The sequence below is a fragment of the Diabrotica undecimpunctata genome, chromosome 6 (genome assembly GCF_040954645.1).
Source record: "Diabrotica undecimpunctata isolate CICGRU chromosome 6, icDiaUnde3, whole genome shotgun sequence".
In the NCBI taxonomy this organism is placed as follows: Eukaryota; Metazoa; Arthropoda; class Insecta; order Coleoptera; family Chrysomelidae; genus Diabrotica; species Diabrotica undecimpunctata.
In genome coordinates, this window is record NC_092808.1 from 59,468,984 (window position 1) to 59,491,465 (window position 22,482).

The 22,482-nt window shown below is 34.9% G+C and overlaps 1 protein-coding gene across 4 annotated transcripts in view; it reads left to right on the forward strand.

The window, feature by feature from the left end:
• The window catches only part of LOC140443460 (glycerol kinase 3-like), a 106,886-nt gene that overhangs the window by 20,495 nt on the left and 63,909 nt on the right, over window positions 1-22,482 (forward strand). Inside the window, exons 2-3 of one of the 4 annotated variants that reach the window (XM_072534736.1) lie at window positions 11,863-11,984; window positions 21,902-22,160. In XM_072534736.1, the coding sequence (XP_072390837.1) occupies window positions 11,907-11,984; window positions 21,902-22,160 (337 nt within the window). In that variant the 5' untranslated portion in view covers window positions 11,863-11,906. Of the gene's footprint in view, window positions 1-11,806; window positions 11,985-21,901; window positions 22,161-22,482 lie in introns of those variants that run through there. The other 3 variants (XM_072534735.1, XM_072534738.1, XM_072534739.1) reach the window with 3 other exon arrangements.

Sequence of the window (22,482 nt, forward strand, 5' to 3'; positions counted from 1 at the left end):
TATAACATCCTCTTCGATGTCAGCAACTATAACAGTATGGACAAACTGTTCTGCTCCAATTCCCAATTGTACCTGGATTTCTCCATGAATGTTGGCATTTTCACCTGTAGCGGTCCGAAGTCGCAACCTCGTTGGTAACAGTTTCTTTCGGCTGTTTATAACTGTTGGGCGTATAATGGTTCTGGTCGCTCCGGTATCCACCAACAACGTATGTCTATTACCATTTATTTCTCCATCTACATATACACTATCTTCACGACATTTCAAAGAAGCTATTAGTATAAGAGGGTCTTTGGAAAAGTTCCGGGTCGAAGCTGCTCCCCTACAGCCGACTCGTTCTGGTTTTCCTGATGGTGAGTTTCTTGATTTTATGGTCTTCGTTTTCTTGCATGTAATAATTTTCATCATATTAACGAGCTGGTCAAGTTTATCTTCATCTCCTTCCTCTTTTACAGTCCTAACTTTACTGTATCCTCCAGAGGCCTGCGTAGGTGACTCGTATTCGAGGGCGGCGGATAAGACATCAACCAGCGTCTTGTGACGAGCTAATCGCAGTGTTCTCTGCATTTCATGATCACGAAGACCATCAATAAACGTTTGAACGGCCAATTTTTCCATCATGTCTTCGGGAGCTGTTGGATAAGCATATCGTACTAATCTGGCAATATCTACCTCATATTCTTGAAGAGCCTCATCTTTCTTCTGTCTACGATTTTTAAGCTGTGACTGATATACATGCTCCAAATGTTCGTGGCTATATCGCATATTTAACCTCTTCTTCAGTTGTTCGAAATCATCGGTCTCCTCTACGGCTATGGTCTGAAGCACATCTAAGGCATCTCCTCGAAGAGCGATAGTCAGGTTTACCGCCTTTTCTTTTTCAGACCATCCATTTGCTCTTGCGGCTGATTCGAACTGTTTCATGTAGTTGTTCCATGATGATTTTCCGTCGAAAGTTGGGACTTTAACATGAATAGAACCTCCACTTCCTTCAAATTTCGACCGTGTCTCCAACTTACATTTCGTCTCGTCTTCTTTTATCTCCACTGTAACTGGATTGTTTCCTCTCTCTGCCGTCCCTGTTTTCTCCAGCTTCTTTTCCATCTCTTTCCATATCTTTTCTTCGAAGGCCAACATATCGGCAGCAACTTGGTTTTTTAACGAAGATATTCTATCGTCCAGGGCAGACATCTCCGAAGTGACTTTAGAGATTTCCGAAGAGATGTTAGCAGAGACTTTGCTTTCCAGCGAAGAAATCTCGTTAGAAACTTTGTCTTCCAACGAAGCGATGTCGCCGGAAACTTTGGCTACATCAGAAGAAACTTTCGAAATATCGTCAGAAACTTTGTTCTCTAATGATGCGATGTCACCAGAAACTTTTGAAATATCGCCAGAAACTTTGTTCTCCAATGATGCGATGTCACCAGAAACTTTCGAAATCGACGAGAGGACAGCATCATGTTTGTCTTCAAATATATAAGTCTCTGGATCTAGTCCTTCTTCTAGCAAAGCGTTCTTTAGTCGTTGGACTAACTCAGCCTTTTTTCCGGTAGAAGCTAATTCTCTATCTTCGAGATGTCTTCTTAAATTAGTCACTGTCAGCTCATAAATCGTCGTCATTTTCACAATTTATTTTATATCCACTTTTGACACCAATGAAATGATATTTATTTATGTCTATTTAATTTATAATGTCTTGTTCTTATCTTAATTTATTAAAAAGCACAATAACTGATATTAATTTATTTATCACTAAATATACATAATTTATTAAAAGGCGAGCGTAACAATAAATATCGCGAGCGCGTCTTCAGAATTAACTGTTCTCTTCAATCAAAGTTCGGTTATTTTATATGAAATCCTGATATACTAGAATAGTCGAGAACATCTAGTTGGAGGATTCACCATAATTTGATTCTAGACCTCCACCGAAATTTCTACAACAAAACAGAATAATTAGTCATAAAATTTAGGCCAGTATATTTATCGTAACACTAGGTTTGAAAAACATGCCAATGTAACTGAAAATTGCAGTTTTAAATGATCTAGATCTTTTGTAATGTAAACGTTAAATTTATAGCGTTTCTTAAGCATATTTCAATTGCCCAAACACAACACTAAAATTTAATGTTATAGGTTTTCAAGATTAGGCTCTAGTTATCGTAACTTTATAGTGGCCGATTAATAAAAGGGATAAATTAAATTGATTCCACGAGAATCATAAAAAGTGTTGAAAATTGCGCCACGTTTATTTATTTAAGGCTTTTATAAAAACTCGGTTTATTTGCGGCAAAATACAAAAATTGCGTACAAAAGCTGCACTCTTTACCTTTAAAACGCATCTTGATTTTTGTCGATAGGATACTCGGATCAAAAGATATCAAACTTTTACCGTCGAACTAATACAAATTTTATTGAACTTTTATTTCGAGCGCGTAACTGACATTAAAACTTTCCAATCGCTCCAAGCGTTGTTTCTGGGAGAATGGTTCATTCTACATAAAAAGATGCCAATAAACACTTTTGTTTAAAATTATTTTAGCTCCATTTTTTATTTAAAACATTTTTTTCTATGGCGTAAAGATTCTTGGTAAATTGATTTTTTTCCGTTTTTAACCCTCTACAATGCACGTTTTAGGAGAAAGCCCGAGGGTAAAGTTAAGGGTACAGTGGAGAGAAATAAAATGTATAGAGAAATAGGTATGAACCCTGTGAGCGTGAGAGAGATGATCATGAAGAGATGGAAAATTAATTAAAAAGAAAGAAGAAGAAGAGAAATACCAACCGGACCAACGACATAGATAAGATCTAGATAAGAGAAGGGAGTGTTCCAAAAATGTCGTCAGCCTTACAGCGGTCATCCCACTTTCGGAATACGGTACGTATGACTGTCAACTGCACACAAGTAGGAGAGGGTGATTTTAGTTGGTAGGTAGAATAACAGATACCTGAATCTTTGGCACTGCTATCTTTAGTACTTTAAATTAAACTAAAACCCAAATTCTAAGGACTCAAAATGGAGGTAGCATGAAAAAAATTTCAGTGCCAAACCAAACCCTCCCAGGAATGTTCTAGGTGCGCCACAGACCTGAAGGGTCTTTTACCTGAACGGTTTTTCTGTCTGTGCTGCTTGACACAACACTCACTCCAGGATAGGGTATTTTTGGGTCTTCTGTTACTTCGTTTATTCGACTACTGCATGGCTATCATTTCTTTTTTGTTCTTCTAGGTCTTTTCTATATCTTACCGTTTATTCGACTACTGCATGGCTATCATTTCTTTTCTGTTCTTCTGCGTCTTATCTATATCTTACCTTATCTTACTGTATATAATACCTTACCGTATACAGCGAACGGCTAAATTATGGAATATTATCGTTATTTCGAGAACCGTCGAGTTTTGAGGAAAATCCCGAAACAGGTCGATTTTTGTTAAATACCCATTTTATAACGTACATGGAGTAGGGATGACGTCACCGGTGTAGGTGTAGTGACATAACCGTTAATTTTTTAAATAGTAATTGGTATAATGCGACACCTCATTTGAAGGAGAATTTAATTCTCTATTTAACGACATTACATTTTTAACTAAAATATTTTTTAAGGGTACAAAAACAATTTTTTTTTTTATTTAAATTCAACTAAATTACAACTAATGATTTAATTCATAATGTACTTTAAAGTACCCAAATTATGCATAACAATTGTTTTAAATAAAATGTTCGAAATACCATCCATCGGTTCCTGTCATGACTTTCTGAAGGAAATACTTAAAAAAGCAAAAATAAGTTAAAATAATAATGGACACAAAAAGTTATCTCATAAACACTGAAACTTTTTGTCAAATGTTAATTCAAGCAAGTGATAGTGGCATATTTACTATAATATTTATTGACGTAAATGTTTTGATTTTGTGAATTGTCATCAGTTGTCAATTGTAATTTTTACTTTTGAATACTAAATTATGGCTCACCTAAATGAAACACAACGCATAGAGATATTAATTCTTAGCGGATGCGGAGATAAAAAAAAGAACGAAAAATAGTCCGAAAATTTGGAGAAACTGGGCACGTTAAACATATTCCAAACGCTGGGCGTCCTAAAATTGAAGAAAAACTTGATATTTTATTAAATGTACATGACATTGACAATCTTCACAGTAGTTCAACATAAATGGGTGAATATGCTGGAGTTTTCTAACGATCGGTGTTATGTATTTAAAAAAAAAAGAAAAATACCATCTCTACAAAATTCAACTACATCAGGAATAAAACGACGACGATCTCGATCACCGGCTTCAATTTTCTGAAATTATGCAGGATTTATGTATCCGCAATCCACATTTCATCAATCAAATACTTTTTTTCGATGAAGCCACATTTTTTATACATGGTGCCGTGAATCGTCAAAATTGCAAATATTGGAAGCAAAAAAACCCACATTGGATAACTGAGTCACACGCGCATTATACTCAGAAAGTAAATGTATGGGCAGGGATTAATAATGACAGAATCATTGGCACTTTTTTCTTTGAAGAAAATCTAACAGGAGAACGTTATTTAACTTTTTTGAGAAATCAACTTTTACCTGTCCGTGCTAACATGTATGTAAATGCCAATAATCCAAATTAACCTAATGAAAATATCTGGTTTCAACAAGATGGAGCCCCTTCGAATTACGCACGTGAAGTACGTCAATTTTTAAATCATTGCTTTCACAGGAGGTGGATCGCAAGACGAGGTTTTATAGACTGGCCAGCAAGGTCGCCAGATCTAACACCCCTAGACTTTTCCTGTGAGGTTACATAAAATAAAAAGTTTATATTAATAGACCCCAAAACTTACAGGACTTGAAAGATAGAATTAGGCATGAAATGAGTCTAATTACTCCAGAAGTCATCCGCAATGTACTTGATGAATGTGTCCGTAGATTCGCATATTGTCAATAAACCGATGAATGGCATTTCGAACATTTAGTTTAAAATAATTATACATAATTTGGCTACTTTAAAGTACATTATTAATTAAATCATTAGTTGTAATTTAGTTGAATTTAAATTAAAAAAAAATTGTTTTTGTACCCTTAAAAACATGATTTCCCTCAAAACTCGACGGTTCTCGAAATAATGATAATCCATAATTTAGCCGTTCATTGTATAATAATAATATAAAAAAGTTATTAAAGACCTAATTAGTTTAAAGATAATATTACTAATGATTATGACCGTATAAAAAATTAAATTCAACTTACCTTATTCACGAAAAGTGGCACAACTCAAAAGTGATGATCTTTTTGATTGGTTTAGACAACCCCAAAATTCCCAATTTTTTACTTGTGTCATTTTTCTTGCGATATATCTATGATTATACCTAATCATTTTACATTACTAACCTAACCCACAGAATAAATAACAATTGTTTATTATTCTGTGCCTAACCTAACATGTTCATTTACAAAAAAATTGTATGAAACAAAATGGACTGAAACTATTTTGTGATAGTCCTATTAGTACAAGCACAGAATAATAAACAATCAGAATGCTCACTCTGCTTGAATAAATAAGTAAGCGCATCTCGTTCGCGCAGACGGAATCAGCCATATATGTTTTAAACGGAACCAGTGCTGTTCAGTTACATTTTAGGTAGGTATCGAAAAATTAACCCGGTTTAATTTATTTACGGCACCTATAGACATAATAGGTATGCACTATTTTATTCGTACTTTTAGTTGAAGAATAGATTAAATTATTTTAAATGTACTGAATTAGTAATCTCTAAAAATTTAAATTACAGTTCTGTAGTAGCTTGTCACAAATTTCTCAGTTTGAGTCTATTTTTCCGTTTAAAATATGACGATCGCGTGCTGACAAACTTCAAAGGCGGCATCTGAGATCTGATTGTTATTTATTCTGTGATACAAGATCCAATTGCAGGATCACTACGTTCATAACGTAGTTCACCAAACTCACATTTTTACATACATTTAAAATTAGGAAAATACATCACTGATACCTAATAGGTTGCCAGTCAAAAGTGGCCGCAAATATTTTTAACTCAGTTAATTGTGATTAGTTTTTGACGAATATTTTATTTTGTACATTTATGTTTTAAATAAAATACGCTGGTCATGACATATATGTATGTTTTTTTATATCAAAGTAAAGCTAATTTTTTTTCTTAATATGATGATGTAAGCTATTGTAACAGCCACACCGCTCCATGGCTGAATACCACCGAAGTTACCATAACAGTGTCCACCGAGAGTGAACGGTGACAAGAGACATATATATGTTTTGTTGTTGTAAGATGCAGGTTAAATTGTAATACATGTTTTTCCTTTTAATAAAATCGTGTAAATCAATATTCACAGTCATTACCTAACTATTTTAACTAATACCCACATCACAACTGGCACCCAACTTGGGCAAAATAGTTTAAAGTGTAGTTCGTACTGTGAAAATCGTAAAGTTTCATTGTGAACAGAAAAAAAGTGTTTTGCTCCCGCCATTGTAAGGTGATTAGTGGACATTTTCATTTAGTTTAGTGCTTCACAACAATAAATCTACTGTGTATGTGACTGCTGTGGAAACTCCGCACAGACCATCCAAAAACATCCTGTGGGAATATCAATCTTCCACTACAGACCATTCAAAACATCCTGTGGGAATATCAATCTTCCACTAGGCCATTCAGAAACATCCTGTGGGAATATCAAGCTTCCATTCAAGGGTATTTACAAGAAATAAGCAACAGAAACTGTAAGCCTTTAATTTTTATTACTATTTTTGTGTTAAACTTGCAATCACGGCAACAAACGATAAACACAGTTATTCGCTTAGGTCGACGACGGTTTTTAGTTCAAGCGAATCAACATCAGCAGAAATGTCTTCGGTAAATTTAACAAGCGAACAGTTTCAAGCCTTATTAAATACAATAGCAAGGCCTATTTCGGACTCAGGTAGTTTAGCAAAATGCGCTTCTCGCTTCGATGGATCAAAGGGGGCTGATGTAAAAGCTTTTATAGATGCGGTCGAGATCTATAAAGAGTGCACCCACGTATCTGACGCGAACGCATTAAAGGGTATACCCATGCTGCTAGACGGTTTCGCCGCCACGTGGTTTCAAGGTGTTAAAAATACGGTAAACACGTGGGCCAGCGCCATTAATTTATTACGATCGACTTTTGGACCTCAAAAACCAGCCTACAGAGTGTATCGGGAACTGTTTTCGACGGAACAAGATGCTAAAACTCCATGTGACATTTTTGTATGCAAAGCGCGCGCGATAATAGCTCAGTTACCGGCAGATACATTAACCGAAGCCACTCAATTAGATATGGTATATGGTTTGTTGCATAGGAGAATACGTGAAAAAGTAGCACGTGATAAGATCAATACATTTAGCGAACTCTTAAAAGAATCGAGGCAAACTGAAGAATCGTATGAAAATCCGGAAATAAACATTAAAAACGAAAACGAATCAAAACGGGTACGGTGTAGCTTTTGCAAAAATCCAGGTCACGTGAAGGATGAATGTCGAAAATTGGCCGCAGTCAGAACCAGGGAAGCAGATTCTCGAAAATCTTCGGTTGAGCCCAAACCTAATCCTCCTCTAGTAACTTCTCGTACTAGCCCTAAACCAACCTTTTCCACTTCGAATCAGATTTCGTGTTATGGATGTAAGACTCCTGGATTCATTAAGAGTAATTGTCCAAAATGCAAATCATCCAGTAAATCCTCAGCAGTATCTGAATTTATGCTTGCTGAAACAGTTAATGTCGACCAACAGTTTGCCACAAACCTATCAACTAAACCCATTGTTCAGGTCACTATTGAAGGTCATGTAGGTCATTGTTATCTTGATTCGGGAGCACAGTGCAGTATTGCTGGCTCTCAGCTAAGAGATATCCTCTTGAAGGATGAGGTACCCTTTTCCACAAAAAGTGTAGACATGACCCTAGCGGATGGTAGGACTACTTCTACTACTGTTTTGGTCTTTGATTTAGTTGTTATCTTACAAAACCGCTCTCATAGCATTTCCTTAATTTCTGTGCCCACACACACAAATAGTCGTACCTTACTGGGGGCAGACTTCTTAAGAAAAGCTAACATCATTCTAGACATTCCTAATGACTCATGGTTTTATGGTGATGTCCCTAATATCCCCTACTCATTTGTTCCAGATCCAGCTCAGGCCAGCTCTCCTTGCCAGGTCAATAGCGTTACTCTTGCTCATTTAGAACTACGAGTAGATGAAGGAATTTCTCTATCCGTAGAAGAAAGATCCAATCTTAACAACATTGTTAAGGAAAATTCTGATTTATTCGTATATAATATAGACCCTACTCCATATGCTGAACACTCCATTGTATTGGTTGATGATGTACCAATATCTGTTCCACCTTACCGTATGTCAGAGCCCAAAAGGCAATTACTGCGTCAGGAATTAGATAAACTTTTGGCTCAAGGCATAATCGAAGAGTGTGAGTCCCCATATGCTTCACCCGTGGTACTTGTGCCTAAGAGAGATGGAGGTATCAGATTAACAGTAGACTATCGACGCTTAAACGCAATAACACGTGCAGATAAGTATCCTCTGCCACGTATTGAAGATATTTTGCATGCAGCAAAGGAAACCCGATTTATGACTACCCTCGACTTAAAATATGGTTATCATCAAATCTCTGTACGAACAGCTGATCGTGACAAAACAGCCTTCGTGTGTCCATTTGGCACCTTTCGTTACACACGCATGCCCTTTGGTATGTGTAACAGTCCCGCTAGTTTCCAAAGGATGATTGATAAATTTCGTGCTGGTCTTCAAAATCTGAATATCCTAGCTTATTTAGATGATCTGATAATATTATCCCCATCCTTCTCTGATCACATAGACGATTTGAAACAAGTATTCAACCGGATGCGCCTATTTAAATTATGTCTAAATAGAGCAAAATGTTCATTCGCCTGTGAGGAAGTCCTATATCTCGGACACATCCTTTCACCTTTGGGTATCCAGCCAAGTGAAAATAAAGTATCTGCCATATTAAACATGCCACCACCCCTAAATGTTACTCAACTGCTAAAATTCCTGCAAACATGCTCATGGTTCCGTAGATTCATCGAAAATTTCTCCCATGTTGCTAAACCTTTGTCGAATTTAACCAAGAAAAATGTGAAATGGACCTGGGGAGCAGAACAACAAGAGGCCTTTGAATGTCTGAAACAATTATTGTGTTCCGCCCCAATCCTACGACAAGCTGACTGCAATTTACCTTATATACTTCGTACAGATGCTAGCAATTATGCTTTGGGGGCATGTCTTCTCCAGGGGGAGAAAGAGAACGAACGACCTGTAGAGTATGCTTCGAGACTTCTGACTACTGCTGAACAAAACTATAGCACTACAGAACGAGAAGCTCTCGCTGTGGTTTGGGCAGTGAAGAAATTTCGAGGATACTTAGAAGGCGCTACTACAATAGTGCAAAGTGATCACCAGGCCTTAAAATGGCTAATGACCTTAAAGTCCCCTACTGGACGGTTAGCTCGATGGGCTTTAGAGCTCATGCCATATGACCTAAAAATAGAATATATCACAGGAAGAAAAAATGTAATCGCAGATACTCTATCAAGGCCTCACATGACAGAAGTTCCCATCATAGCTGAAGTTCATCTAGTAAGAGTAGATTTTCCAACTCTTAGTGTTGCTGATGTTCGAGAAGAGCAGCTTAATGATCCAGATGTTGCCAAGATTATTAGATGTTTAGAAGATCCCTCTTCTGACACAAGTGTAGATTTCAAGAGGTGGGCAGAAAGAGGATATATCATGAACAATGGGATATTATACCGTTATACTCCTGAAGTAGATGAAGAAGAGCCCCAATTGGTAGCGGCTAGTACACGTATTCCTCACATACTGCATGAGTACCATGAGTCCGCTACTGCTGGTCCTTATGGAGTGGAGAAGACATATCAAAGAATAATAAAACGCTACTATTGGCCTGGAATGAAGAAAATTATCTCTGACCATGTAAGTAAATGTCTTGAGTGCCAACGCTATAAAGTCTCTAACCTCAAACCCGCTGGTCTCCTACAAACCCCTGTTCAGTCCCAGAGGTTTGAAGTGCTATCTATTGATTTATTTGGGCCTTTGCCCCTCTCTCCTCAAGGTTATACATAGATTCTGGTAGTGGAAGACACTGCTAGTCGTTGGGTAGAATTATTCCCGTTAGAATCTGCTACTGCCGCTGCCTGCGCCAAGTGTTTCATAGACAACATAATCTTACGATACGGAATCCCTCGTCGAGTCGTCAGTGACAACGGTACTCAGTTCGTGAGTGCGGTAATGCAACAAGTGACGCATTGTTTTGGGTACCAACAGAACCTTATACCTGTATACCACCCGGAATCTAACCCCGTCGAACGAAAAAATAGAGACATTAAAACTCAGTTAGCTATTCTAACAAATAATGACCATTCGTCTTGGTCTAAAAAGTTACCCGCTATACGGTTCGCGATGAACACTGTGAAGTGCGACTCAACCGGTTTCACTCCTGCGTACCTCACGTTCGGTCGCGAGTTACGAACTCCTGATGATGCAAATCGTGATTTTTGAAGCATCATAGCTAAGGACAACTTCGTGCCACAAGTCACGCCCTATCTAATAACTTTGTGTAAAGCTCTTAGTGAAGCCCGCGAGACACATGAACAATCCCAAGATAGACGTAAGAAGTATAAAGACTGCCACCGCCGCTCGGTTTCGTTCGAAGTAGGTGATATTGTGCTAGTCGATTCGCATACACTAAGTGACGCGTCTAAGTCCATAACTTCGAAGTTCGCGCCGCGTCGTGACGGACCCTACAAGGTGACCAAAATGCTGTTCCCTACAACCTATGAAGTTTCACACATCGACACTCCGGATGTTCCTGCTGGAAAATATCATGTCTCAGCCTTGACGCCTTTCCATGCCGATCCAGAAGATCCGTGCCCTGCTCCAGTTCAACCTCTCCGTAGAAGAGGTCGTCCAGTGAAATCCTCAGAAGCCGACCCTCCTGCTCCACTGGTCTCCTGCCCAGAGTCTTTGACCCTTGGGTTAGACGATAGCGAAATGGGCCCCCCTGTTGGAGATGACCTTGCTCAAATCGAAGCTGAACCTGAACCTGACCCTATTGCCAGACGTAGACAACCCCGACCAAAACGTTGTCATTGCTGTCCTGTAGAGCTCTATTCCTGCTTAGACTCTGTTGCCCCACCCGCGAGTCGCCAGGGTGGTGCAAAGGGGGAGGATGTAACAGCCACACCGCTCCATGGCTGAATACCACCGAAGTTACCATAACAGTGTCCACCGAGAGTGAACGGTGACAAGAGACATATATATGTTTTGTTGTTGTAAGATGCAGGTTAAATTGTAATACATGTTTTTCCTTTTAATAAAATCGTGTAAATCAATATTCACAGTCATTACCTAACTATTTTAACTAATACCCACATCACACTATAAGGTTGCCTGAGAAGGTTGTTCCTTATGCTGTGTCCGTATGATGGGCATTTATCTTATCTTATGCTTACGCTACCTTGTAACCATCACAAGTGTGAAATTCAAATTTCGTTTTTTCTATTAAAGAAACAACAGCGATTAAACAGTTAATTGATTTTAAAAGAGACACACAATTTTCTATGAAAGAGATATGTAAATAAGTTAATTTCAACTTATTTAAATTATTCACTTAGCCGATTATTTCGATAATTAAATCTATCGATAGTACTCAATACTCGATAGCTCGGTTTTTGAATTTGTTGACATGGACATGACATTATTTTTGACAGTATAGTTTGTTTTGGTTATATTTATCCAGTAAATGTTTTCAGATAGTGCTACTGATTCGTCTGAAGAAAACGAGAATTATTTAATCATGAGCACCGATACTAGAAGGAAGTATGGTCCATTAATCGGAGCCATAGATGAAGGAACTTCAAGCACTAGATTTCTTGTAAGTAGCAAAATTTATTACATAACCTTAAAATGCCGATTATTTATTTATTGCAACAAGTAAATAACTATATTACTTATGTAAAAGTTTATTTTGTGTAATAATATTTATAAATACTTTGTAGCATTTAAAATGATGTAAACCTATAATTAATATTAATTTTATAAGGTAAACTAAAGTACAAGTTGGTACAAGGTTCAACATCACTTACAAATTGACTTACTATGTATTAAGTATTATAAGTTAACTTAGAACAAATACCTATTTAGGTTGGCTTTTATATAGTTTTTTTAATTCTAATAAAATTCGACTGTAAAGAAAATATTGATTTGAACTCACACTGTTTTGGTAAGAGAGCCTCTAATATACCAAAAAATTACCTAAATAAAAAGTTCAATACATATATTATAAGAAACATTTTATTATCTCATGAATGGATTATCCCTATCAAATTCTTAAAATGAATATTAATTATTCATAAGGAAAGGAAATCTAAATGAGAATAACTTAGAATCAAAGAATATAGACACATATCGCTGCCTCAGTGCAACACTGTACTATCTCAAAATCAACCATTTTGAACCAAAAACGGGTTAAAGTTTTTCATGCCTTAATATTGACGCCTTAGCGAAAATTATTGTTTATTTTCATTTCTCAGTTACTTAGTTGTTAGTTTAGGTAAATTAGTTTTGTACAATCTTAAAAAGCACTATTGTATTATTTTTTAAAAAAAATTATTTATTGGCTTAAATGAAAGGAATTTGAGTTGTTACAATATTGAACTGAATGTTTCAACAACTTTTAAAACTGTTACGTTTATTTGTGGATGTTACTGTTTTGTTCTGAAAATTAAATGACATTAAATTAAATTTCTTCCACAATGTTATAAAATAGTTTTAATGTTACACTTTAGCTCTGAAATAATATATAATAAAAATATTGAGTGATTGTTGTGTAAATGTTGTAACAAAGGTTTAGTAAAACTCTATTTCCTAATGGAGAATAAACAATGTTTATTGACAATGTCATCTTAAAGAAACTACATTTATTTTTTGGCTGTATTCAGTACACATTAACAGAATAAACTACACTGACATCATCATCATTGTCTTTGGTCCTCAACCCATGGAAAAAGTTATGATAAGGCTTTGGTATTAATCTTGCATCACATAAACTTATTAAATCCGTTTTTTTTTAAGAGGAATCCCTGGTGGTGCTCGATATGCTTGTTTGAGTTGGTGAGAGGTCTCTTTCTCTGATAAATCAACTAATGATCTAGAGTTTGGCAGCTGTTGTTTTGTTTTACTAGGTTTCATTGGGACACCTCTAGAAGTCAGTGAAGAATGTCTTCCAGACACAACAACAAGAGAACCATCTTCCTTTTTTGCTATTTTATCATCCAGGTTAAAATACCTCATTTCCTTTTGCTCATAAGAATACTTATAAAAAACAGTCAATGGGGTTGATTTCCTCACTTGAAATGCTTTAAAGTTCGCCCATACTACTTTCTCACCTGATATGGAGTATTGGAAATTTTTACCCGGAAAAGAATTGTCTATTGCAGTCCAGTCATATACATCTGATGTGTCCATTACCTTTATCTGAAATTGTTTTTTTTCTTTGTTTGCCACTTGAACTACAGCGACTAGTTGGCTAGGAACATAAAGAGGGGTCTTGTTAATGGCTTTTTTCAACTGTCTTTCAATTGAAGAATGCATGCATTGAATAAAGCTTGTACTGCATGGAGATACATTGATAAGAGAATGTGGCTTTTATTTTGGCCACTGCAGTTGTCAGAATAAAAAATAACTGACTTGTCATTAGATTTTTCTTTTAAAAAATCAAAAAGGAATGAAGCTATTTCTAAAGCTTCACGTTTTGCACACCCTTCATGCCAAATATAGCAATGGCCTTGCTTAGATGTGGTGTTAAAAACCATAAAATTGAAGGTGTTTAGTTTTCTTTTATAATAAATGTTGATATATTCCCCTTTGGAAGTTGAAATACAGCTTCAAGATCAAAGCAAGCAACAGCAGTGTTTGAGTTATGATCCCTACTATTGTTTATGTCTTGCTGTTTCTCTGCACGAGATAGTTCTTTCTCTTTTTGTGAATTTTTACTTCCTCTTCTATATTTTGTTTTTCTTGCTTTATACTGTTCTGATAACTGGCACATAAAGAACATTGGTCTTTCTTCGGAATGAAAAATCCAATATTAAATTTTTGTATTAAATATTTCTTCATAGTTGTGTTTTTTAGCAAACGGAACTCCTTTTTCAATGCAATTTGCTTTATACAACCTATACATTTCAGATAGAGTTAAGTCACCATCTATGAATTCTCTTTTATAATCAGCTCGACAGTAGTGTGATTCAATTCTCGCAAATGAATTGATGTGGTCATAAATACTGTTTATTGTCATTGGATTTATGCGTGGTTGGTTATGATGTTTTCCTCTTTGATCTTCAAGTTTTATACCAGAGGACGTAGTTTTCTTTTTTACAGTACTAAGATAGGTTGCACTAATACAAAAAGTATTGGTAAACATGTTTTTACAAACTTGGAGTTTCTTTCCATCTACAATACAATGGTACCTGTAGTTTGTTGCACATTGAGAGTTCTCCTTTTTGTAACTATACTTTGGGTGTACTTCTTCCATTAACTTAGATATAAAATCGCTTTAGAAACATCTAAATTTAGTTTCGATGAACATTTCAACCTGCATTTATCACCGCAACCAGTTTTTAAAGTTTTCTTATTCACAAGTGTCCCCGATTTGGTTCTGTACAAGCTTTCATTTCTAACTCTCTTTTTTGAGTTTTTCTTTACATATTTTCCACTTTCCTCAGAAACTTCTTCAATAGGCCTATTAAATGTTTGCTCATTTATTTCGTTCCTTTCAGGATTAGGCTCATCTTATTCAAAACTGCTTTCATTATTGATCATTAGATTTAACAAATCGTAAGGGCTGTTGTCACTTTTACTTATTATTTTATGTCTGTCACTATCGCTCTCTATAATCGTAGGCATTTCTTCTTCTACCAACGTATCCGGATCAGGACTATTTTCCAAATGGAAAGTAAGTATTTCTCTATCACCTAACTTATGAAGTGCTAAAGTGGAATTTTTGATTGGTAGAATGACATTTTCGTCATTACCTAATTGAAGATTAAGCTGAAGTTGTTACTAGAGAGCGATATTAGATTATCCCTATTTGGAATATTATATTCGAATAAAATCTGATTAATACCAGTCACAGGAGAGTTTCTTTCGCTAGCAGGAGTCCTATTTCCATTGTGTTCACGTAAGATTTAATTTGCCTCTTCAGTAGTGTCAAATGAAACTTGATTTGGAACAATATTCTCAAAAACTGAACCAGGCGTTATCTGAAAAAGAATAACACTCTGTAAAAACAAACTTGTAACCGTAAGGTGAACTTGTTTTTTTTTTTAATTATTATCAGCAGGTTTTTATCCTAGAATAAGTCTGTAGTAGTTATGAACATTATAAACGATCTAAAAACGTATCAATTTGAGGTTAACCTAAAAAGTAAGTTGTCAACTCTTATCTGTGTATTAGCTGTAAGAAGGGGCAGTAACTGTTTTCCTCTTCCTTCATTTAACTTATTTACAAATTCATCCATATTAATCATACAAGTAATTATTGTTTAGTAATAAAAATTATCAAAAACAGCATTTAATCAGTCTTGTAAACACTGCAAGATACTGGCTGTATGATTATGCTGAATTCGCAACAATCCAAACATTCCTACAATATAGTCCAGGCAATACTATAACATTTCATTATATTACTGTATTGCTCTAAGTATTATACAATTGTTCTGGAGCAACACCTTAACATTTTTAGTTATTATTCTATTGCCGTGTAATATAAGGTCCTTAAGCACAGAACCATAGTAACATATGATGGAATTATAAATTGAAAAAAAATATTTTAAGATAGTACAGTATTGGTCTGACAAGAACCATCATTCATTCATAGGAATTTATTCTTATCTCAAAACATACAAATTTTGAGATGTTACAGTATAGCGCTGGTACAGCGATATGCAGAATATAGACACATGTGTCTATATTATTTGTTAGAATGTTCCATGTCTTTTTAACTTAAGCAATGGATCAAAATTTTAGTAGTTTTTCTTCTGCTTAATTGCTCACATTGCTTATTATGTAATATATATTTTTTTTAATATATATATATATATATATATACAAGAAATACTGGATATTATTGACTGTCGATATAAACAAACAACACAGTGTATTATGGCTGCAGTCAGTAGGTTTGGCCGGGAAGTTATAGAAACACTCTTTTGACTTTTGGTCGAGCTTTCGGAATTCTTTTATTCCTTCTTCAAGACACTGTAATTAGAAGAAAGTGTAAATATTTACAACATATCTCAAATTGTGATTACAACTTACTAGTCGTTGAGATTATTTGTGTAAAGCTACGACACTCAACGTTAAAAACACACATATAAAATATAACATGTAAAATAATGGACAAAATACATTTTAAAATTTAGTTGGAAAGTTAAAATTTTGTTAGTGACATCTTTTCATGGTGTGTTTTGACTGATCCATAGAGAACAGAAAAAAAAAATGGTGTGATTAAAAGGTAATTATGAGTTCTTGCTATAATATTAATGGAAGTAGTATATTAAACCACACTGATTAGACCCGTAGTAACCTATGGATGTGAAACTTGGGTAATGACGAAAAAAGATGAAGCCCAACTCAGGACATTCGAGAGAAAAATACTGAGGAAAGTATATGGCCCGGTACAAGAGGAAGATGGCACATAGAGAATCAGGAGAAACGACGAGGTTAATGAGTTAAATGAAGGTTATGACATTGTAAGATTTGTGAAAAGTCAAAGACTGTTATGGCTGGGACATGTGCAGAGACAAAACGATGCAAAAACAACAAAGAAAATGTTACAATGGAAGCCCATAGGAAGGCGAAAAAAAGGAAGGCCCAGAACGAGATGGTTGGATGACGTGGAAGACGACCTGAAAACAATGAACATAAGACAATGGAGAAGAAGGGCACAAGAGAGATCTGAATGGAAGGACATAGCCAGACAGGCAAAGACCCATCCAGGGTTATGATGCCAAAAGAAGAAGAAGAAGTATATTAAACCTGTCTTGATAGTATGCAACATGTTTTGTATGCAGGTGTATTATGGTGTGTATATGTAAAAGTAAATCTTTATTTTATTTTTGATGTTTTGTCAGTAAGTAACAATAAATGTTGCTCAATTTATCTATGTCTGACTTTTTATTTATACAAGACGTATTAGATTTTATGAAACACATTTCCAAGAAAACACGTTTTGAATGGTTTTTTTCCTTTGCCAAAATACAGGAATCTTCGAAATTAAATTCATGTTTTAAAGTTAATGCATGTTCTGTGAGCGCACATGCGTTTATCTTTTTGGTTTTTATGTCGCTGCGATGTGATATTACTCTATTGTGAAAATTACGAGATGATTCTCCGATATACACGTTTTTACAATTGGCACACGGTATAGAATAAACAACATTCGATGACTCCTGTATTGTGAAAGGATCCTTTGTCTTTGTGTACAACTTCGATACCGTTTTCACATTCTTAGTTGCAATTTTTAAGCCACTAACATTGTTGAAAATGTTCAATAGCTTAGGTGTGAGAACTGGAATATAGGGTAGGCAACCATACGTTATTTTAGATTGTGGTAGCTCTGATGTGTTCTGTGTCAATGTCTGTGTCAGTTGTCGGACCTCGTTCACCTCATTATTATGAAAATTTTGGTTGTCAGAAAATTGCAAAGGAAAAGGAGAACCAAAAATGAGTTTATTCAAAAGCCCTGTAGGATAGGAGTTCTCTTGTAGTATAGATCTCAACTTTTTTAGTCCCTTGTCCCTGAACTCTATGTGTGATAAGTTGATAACCCTAGTTTTAAGGGCCAAAACCAAATTTGTTTTCATCTTAGATGGATGTTGAAAATAAAAGTTTATGAAACAGTTAGTAAAACAAGGTTTACGATACCACTCCGTCCTTAGCATGCCATCACTGCCACGATGTATAAGAATGTCTAAAAACGGAATCATATTATCAGCTTCTCTCTCAACCGTAAAGTGTTCACACTGGGCGTTAAAAGTGTTTAGAACATCAGTTACTTTGTTTTCAGGGACCGATAAGATCAAATCATCTACATATCGTTTGATAAAAGGTATGTGAAAAGGTATCTTTTCCTTACATGTTCTTATAAGTTCATCCAATACAAAGTTACATAGTATGGGGGATATTTTGCTGCCCATTGGAGTGCCAAAAATTTGTTTAAAAAAATTACCATGAAACAAAAAGATGTTAGAGTCAAAAATGAATGTTAAAATTCTTATGAAATCATCTAAACTGATCTTGGTATGCAGAGAGATGCTGTTATAGTTATTTTTGATGCTGTTGAGAATAGCATCTATACACGGTTCACAATTTGTCGATAGCTCACTACAAGTTTAACCGTAATTAGAGAGCTGTAATACAGAGAAGATAGGTAATACGATATAATAGTAAAAACCAACCTGAAACTGACGGTTTAAGATGTTTTCGACTAACCCACCTTGTATCTGAAGGAATACAATACCTTATAATCCTATTACGAGGGTATTTTGAATGGTTACAGATGTGTTACACTAGTGTCGTAGAGTATATGATTGAAACATTTTTTTGAACTAAATAAATATATTTTTTAAATTGTACTTATGTAAATTGTATTTTTTAATAAAACTTCTTTGTTTTATTCAAAAATAAAAAGTTTCTTGCCATTTGTAAAAGATACATTTATTTAATTAAGGGGAAAGGCGCCAAATGTCGCCTGGCATAATTTACAATGTGTTTTAAATGTATCCATTATTTTCGAATCCGTAGAAAACTAATAAATATTATTGAAAAATTTAAACGCAGAATAAAAGATTACATTATTACTGAGGGCAGAAAGTCCCTGAAAACTTCTACAATGTTTATTTTAATATGTTATGTAACAGGGGTGAAAATAAAAGAGAAAATATAGTATAATTTCTAATTGAAAATATTGCACGCAAAAGAAACTTTTTATTTATTCTAATAAATATTTCATTCTGCCTTTAAATTTTTCAAAAATGCTGTTTAGTTTTCTCAGGATTTGAAAAAAAAAATGGATACATTTAAAACACATTGAACATTTTGACAGGCGACATTTTGCGCCTTTCCCCTTTAATACCTTACGATTACAACTATTATTACTTAACTTATATAATTACGATTAGAAAACTATTCAAATTCAAAATAAATAGGATCAACTTCGGAATCCGAGACATCTTGAGGGTTAATAATTAGCGGTTGTGTCTCTACGGTCGCATCAATTATGTTATCAAGATCCCACATTTTTTGTTCTTCTTTTACATGCCTTACTGCATCTTTCCAGTTTTGTTCTGTAATATGTTGTAAAGACTCGTATAACAATTCACGTACAGCTTGTATTTTATATAACGTATTTTTTCTAGCCACATAACTTTTCATTTGTGCCCAAATGAGTTCAATTGGATTTATTTCGCAGCGGTAGGGTGGAAGTCTAAGGACTGTAATGTTTCGCCTTTCCGCCATTTTGTCAACTACGTATTCCTCGAACTTAGATTTGTGTTGCCGGGCAATTTTTAGAAGTTCTGCTTTTACCATTCCATCTTCGTAAGGCAGATACTTAATCCGCAGCCAGTCAAGAATATCCTGTTTCTTCCACGCAGTCGTTGGAAGTCTTTCTACTAGTCGTGAATGATAAGGTGGATTATCTAATACTATAATTGAATTTGGTGGTATGTGTTCAATCATCTGCTCAAAATACTCTTCGAAAACATCAGCTGTCATGACCTCGTGATAGTCTTTTGTGCTTTTGGACTGGAATTCCAACAAACCATGCTTAACAAATCCTTTTTCACTGCCAATGTGAGAAATTATTAATCTACTGCCTTTACCAGAAGGTGGGGAGATACCAGTAGACCAACCTTCCATAAAGGCTTGCCTGGAGCTTAATATATTTTTATCTGACCAAATTTTTTTTAGAGTATGACCTGAGTTTACCCACGTTTCATCCTGGTAGAAGATGGGCCTTCCTTCAGCCCGGAATTTTCGTATGGATCTTAGATAATTTCTTCTCCAACATATTATCTCCTCCCGGTCAATCAAAAGTGATTTTCGGTCTGATTTCTCCCACCGGAAATTTAATTCTTTTAAAACTTGCCACAATTTAGTTCGTCCGATATGAGGCAAATCCGGGTCGTCTCTAACTTCTTGTAAAATTTTGTTTAGGTTTGGTATTTCTTTTTTGAAAAAAAATCCATGAATTTTCCTTCGAATACCATTTTTGGCAAATTCATCAATTTCAATAGGCTTTTTCCCTTTCTTTAAGTGTTCGTTTGTGTTTGGGTTAGCTATACCGTGTTTTTTTCTTTCTGATAGGAACCTATATATAGTTGACTCTCCTACGCCAGTCATGTTGGCACAACTTTCTTCTCTCTTGGTGAATAGACAGACTTACTGACTGTACGCAACAGTACCTTCGGATATGAATTCCAGGTTTTTTAGTAAAGTGATTAAACGCGAAGATTAGTATTGAAATATCCAAAGAGATAAGGTATTCTTATTTACAAAATTGTTAATGGTTAAATTCTTTTTTTTATTAATATAATATAATTACATAACATTAGCCGTGAAAGTTTTAATTGTGTTTTTGCTAAGTATATTAGTATTAAAATATTATTAATATTATATATATAACAGCATTAAAAAATATTATATTATTATTTAATGAATAAACACCTCAGGAACGCCTATGGTTTACGACCGTTTTATGAGTTTGAGGCACATTTCGTGCTTTCAACAATTTATGAACGGAGAGGTTTGTAAATAGTGACACAACATCTAAACTAATTAGTATATAATTATTCGGAACTTTAACATTATTAATGAAGTTACTAAATGTGAAAGAATCTCTAATATAGAATTCATTGGATTTGTTGTAGGAAATTGTGAGGATATCTGTAAGGTGTTTAGCAAGTTTACTATTAGGAGCATCAATGGAAGAGACAATAGGCCTCATTGAAAGAGTGGGTTTGTGAACTTTAGAAAGTGTATAAAACCTGGGTGCAACTGCATTGTAAATTTTCAAAGATTTTGCAACTTCTGTTGTTATGGATTTGGAAGAAGCTAAATCCGAAATCAGCTTGTTCGCCTTTTGTTGGAGGGTGCATACTGGACTGTTCTTAAGTTTGATGTAACTTTTTGTGTCATTTAGTAAACTATTGTATAGTATTTTTTCTTTAAATGAACTGATTCTCACCATAATCCCCGTGAGGGAACTGTGCTAAAGAAAGGTTTATGAAAAGCATTAGGATGATTTTAACTAGGGTACAATGCGCCCCAATAGCTGACAGGGGACATCCTATGGATAAATAGAACAGTGTAATAATAGTATAGTAATAGAACACATATTTACTCCATGGTTATTGGGCAAGTCACAGGCAGCCACACAACTGGCTCATCATATGATCGAATTTGTTCTGCATTTGTTTCGCTCTCCATTTAACTATCTACAAACACTTATAGTCAAATGAGGTTTAATTTGAATAACCTTGTTTATAAATTGCATTATATTACTGGAAAATGTCGTCAGCTTATGTTAAATAAGTAAGAAAAACTGCTTAAATTTGTTTTTCAAATTGTTGTTTGTAAAAATGCAGAAAATTATAAATAAGAAGTTATGCTATATATAATTTTTTGGGACTAACCTTCCCACCCAAAAAAACCTTATTGTATATCGTGTTCTAATTAAAAAATATCCATTAAAGAAGGTGAAGTATTTAACAAAATCTTACTGTATTTTTAGGTGTTTGCTTCCAAAACAGCAGAAGTCCTTACTTACCATCAGGTAGACATTCCTTCCATTGTACCTAAAGAAGGGTGGTTTGAACAAGATCCCATGCTTATCCTACATGCTGTAAAAGAAACTATAGAAGTTACTTGTGATAATTTAGAAAAATTAAATATTGATTATGCAGATATTGTAAGTGTTGGAATAACAAATCAAAGGGAGACAACTGTTCTGTGGGATAAAAATACTGGACTGCCTTTATGTAATGCTATAGGTAATATTGTACAATAAATATTCTAATTATTGAATTATAATACGAGCCAATGTCTGCCTCAGGGTAAGCGGCTACTTTTTTTAACTCTGTTTTGGAATTGTTAACTTGTCATGATAAACTCGTAATCAATTTGGTTTCTAACTATGTGGTGTTTGTTGTCTTGTGTAATCCATGTATACAACTTTTGGTTGGTAGATCATAATATGTGTTCTTAGTTAACAATTATTTTTTCTGTCAAAATTGTACCAATTATCTCCTCATTCATTTCAATATCCTAAGTCAAAAGTTCCTACAATATCTTCCACTGTATTTTTTTCCTATC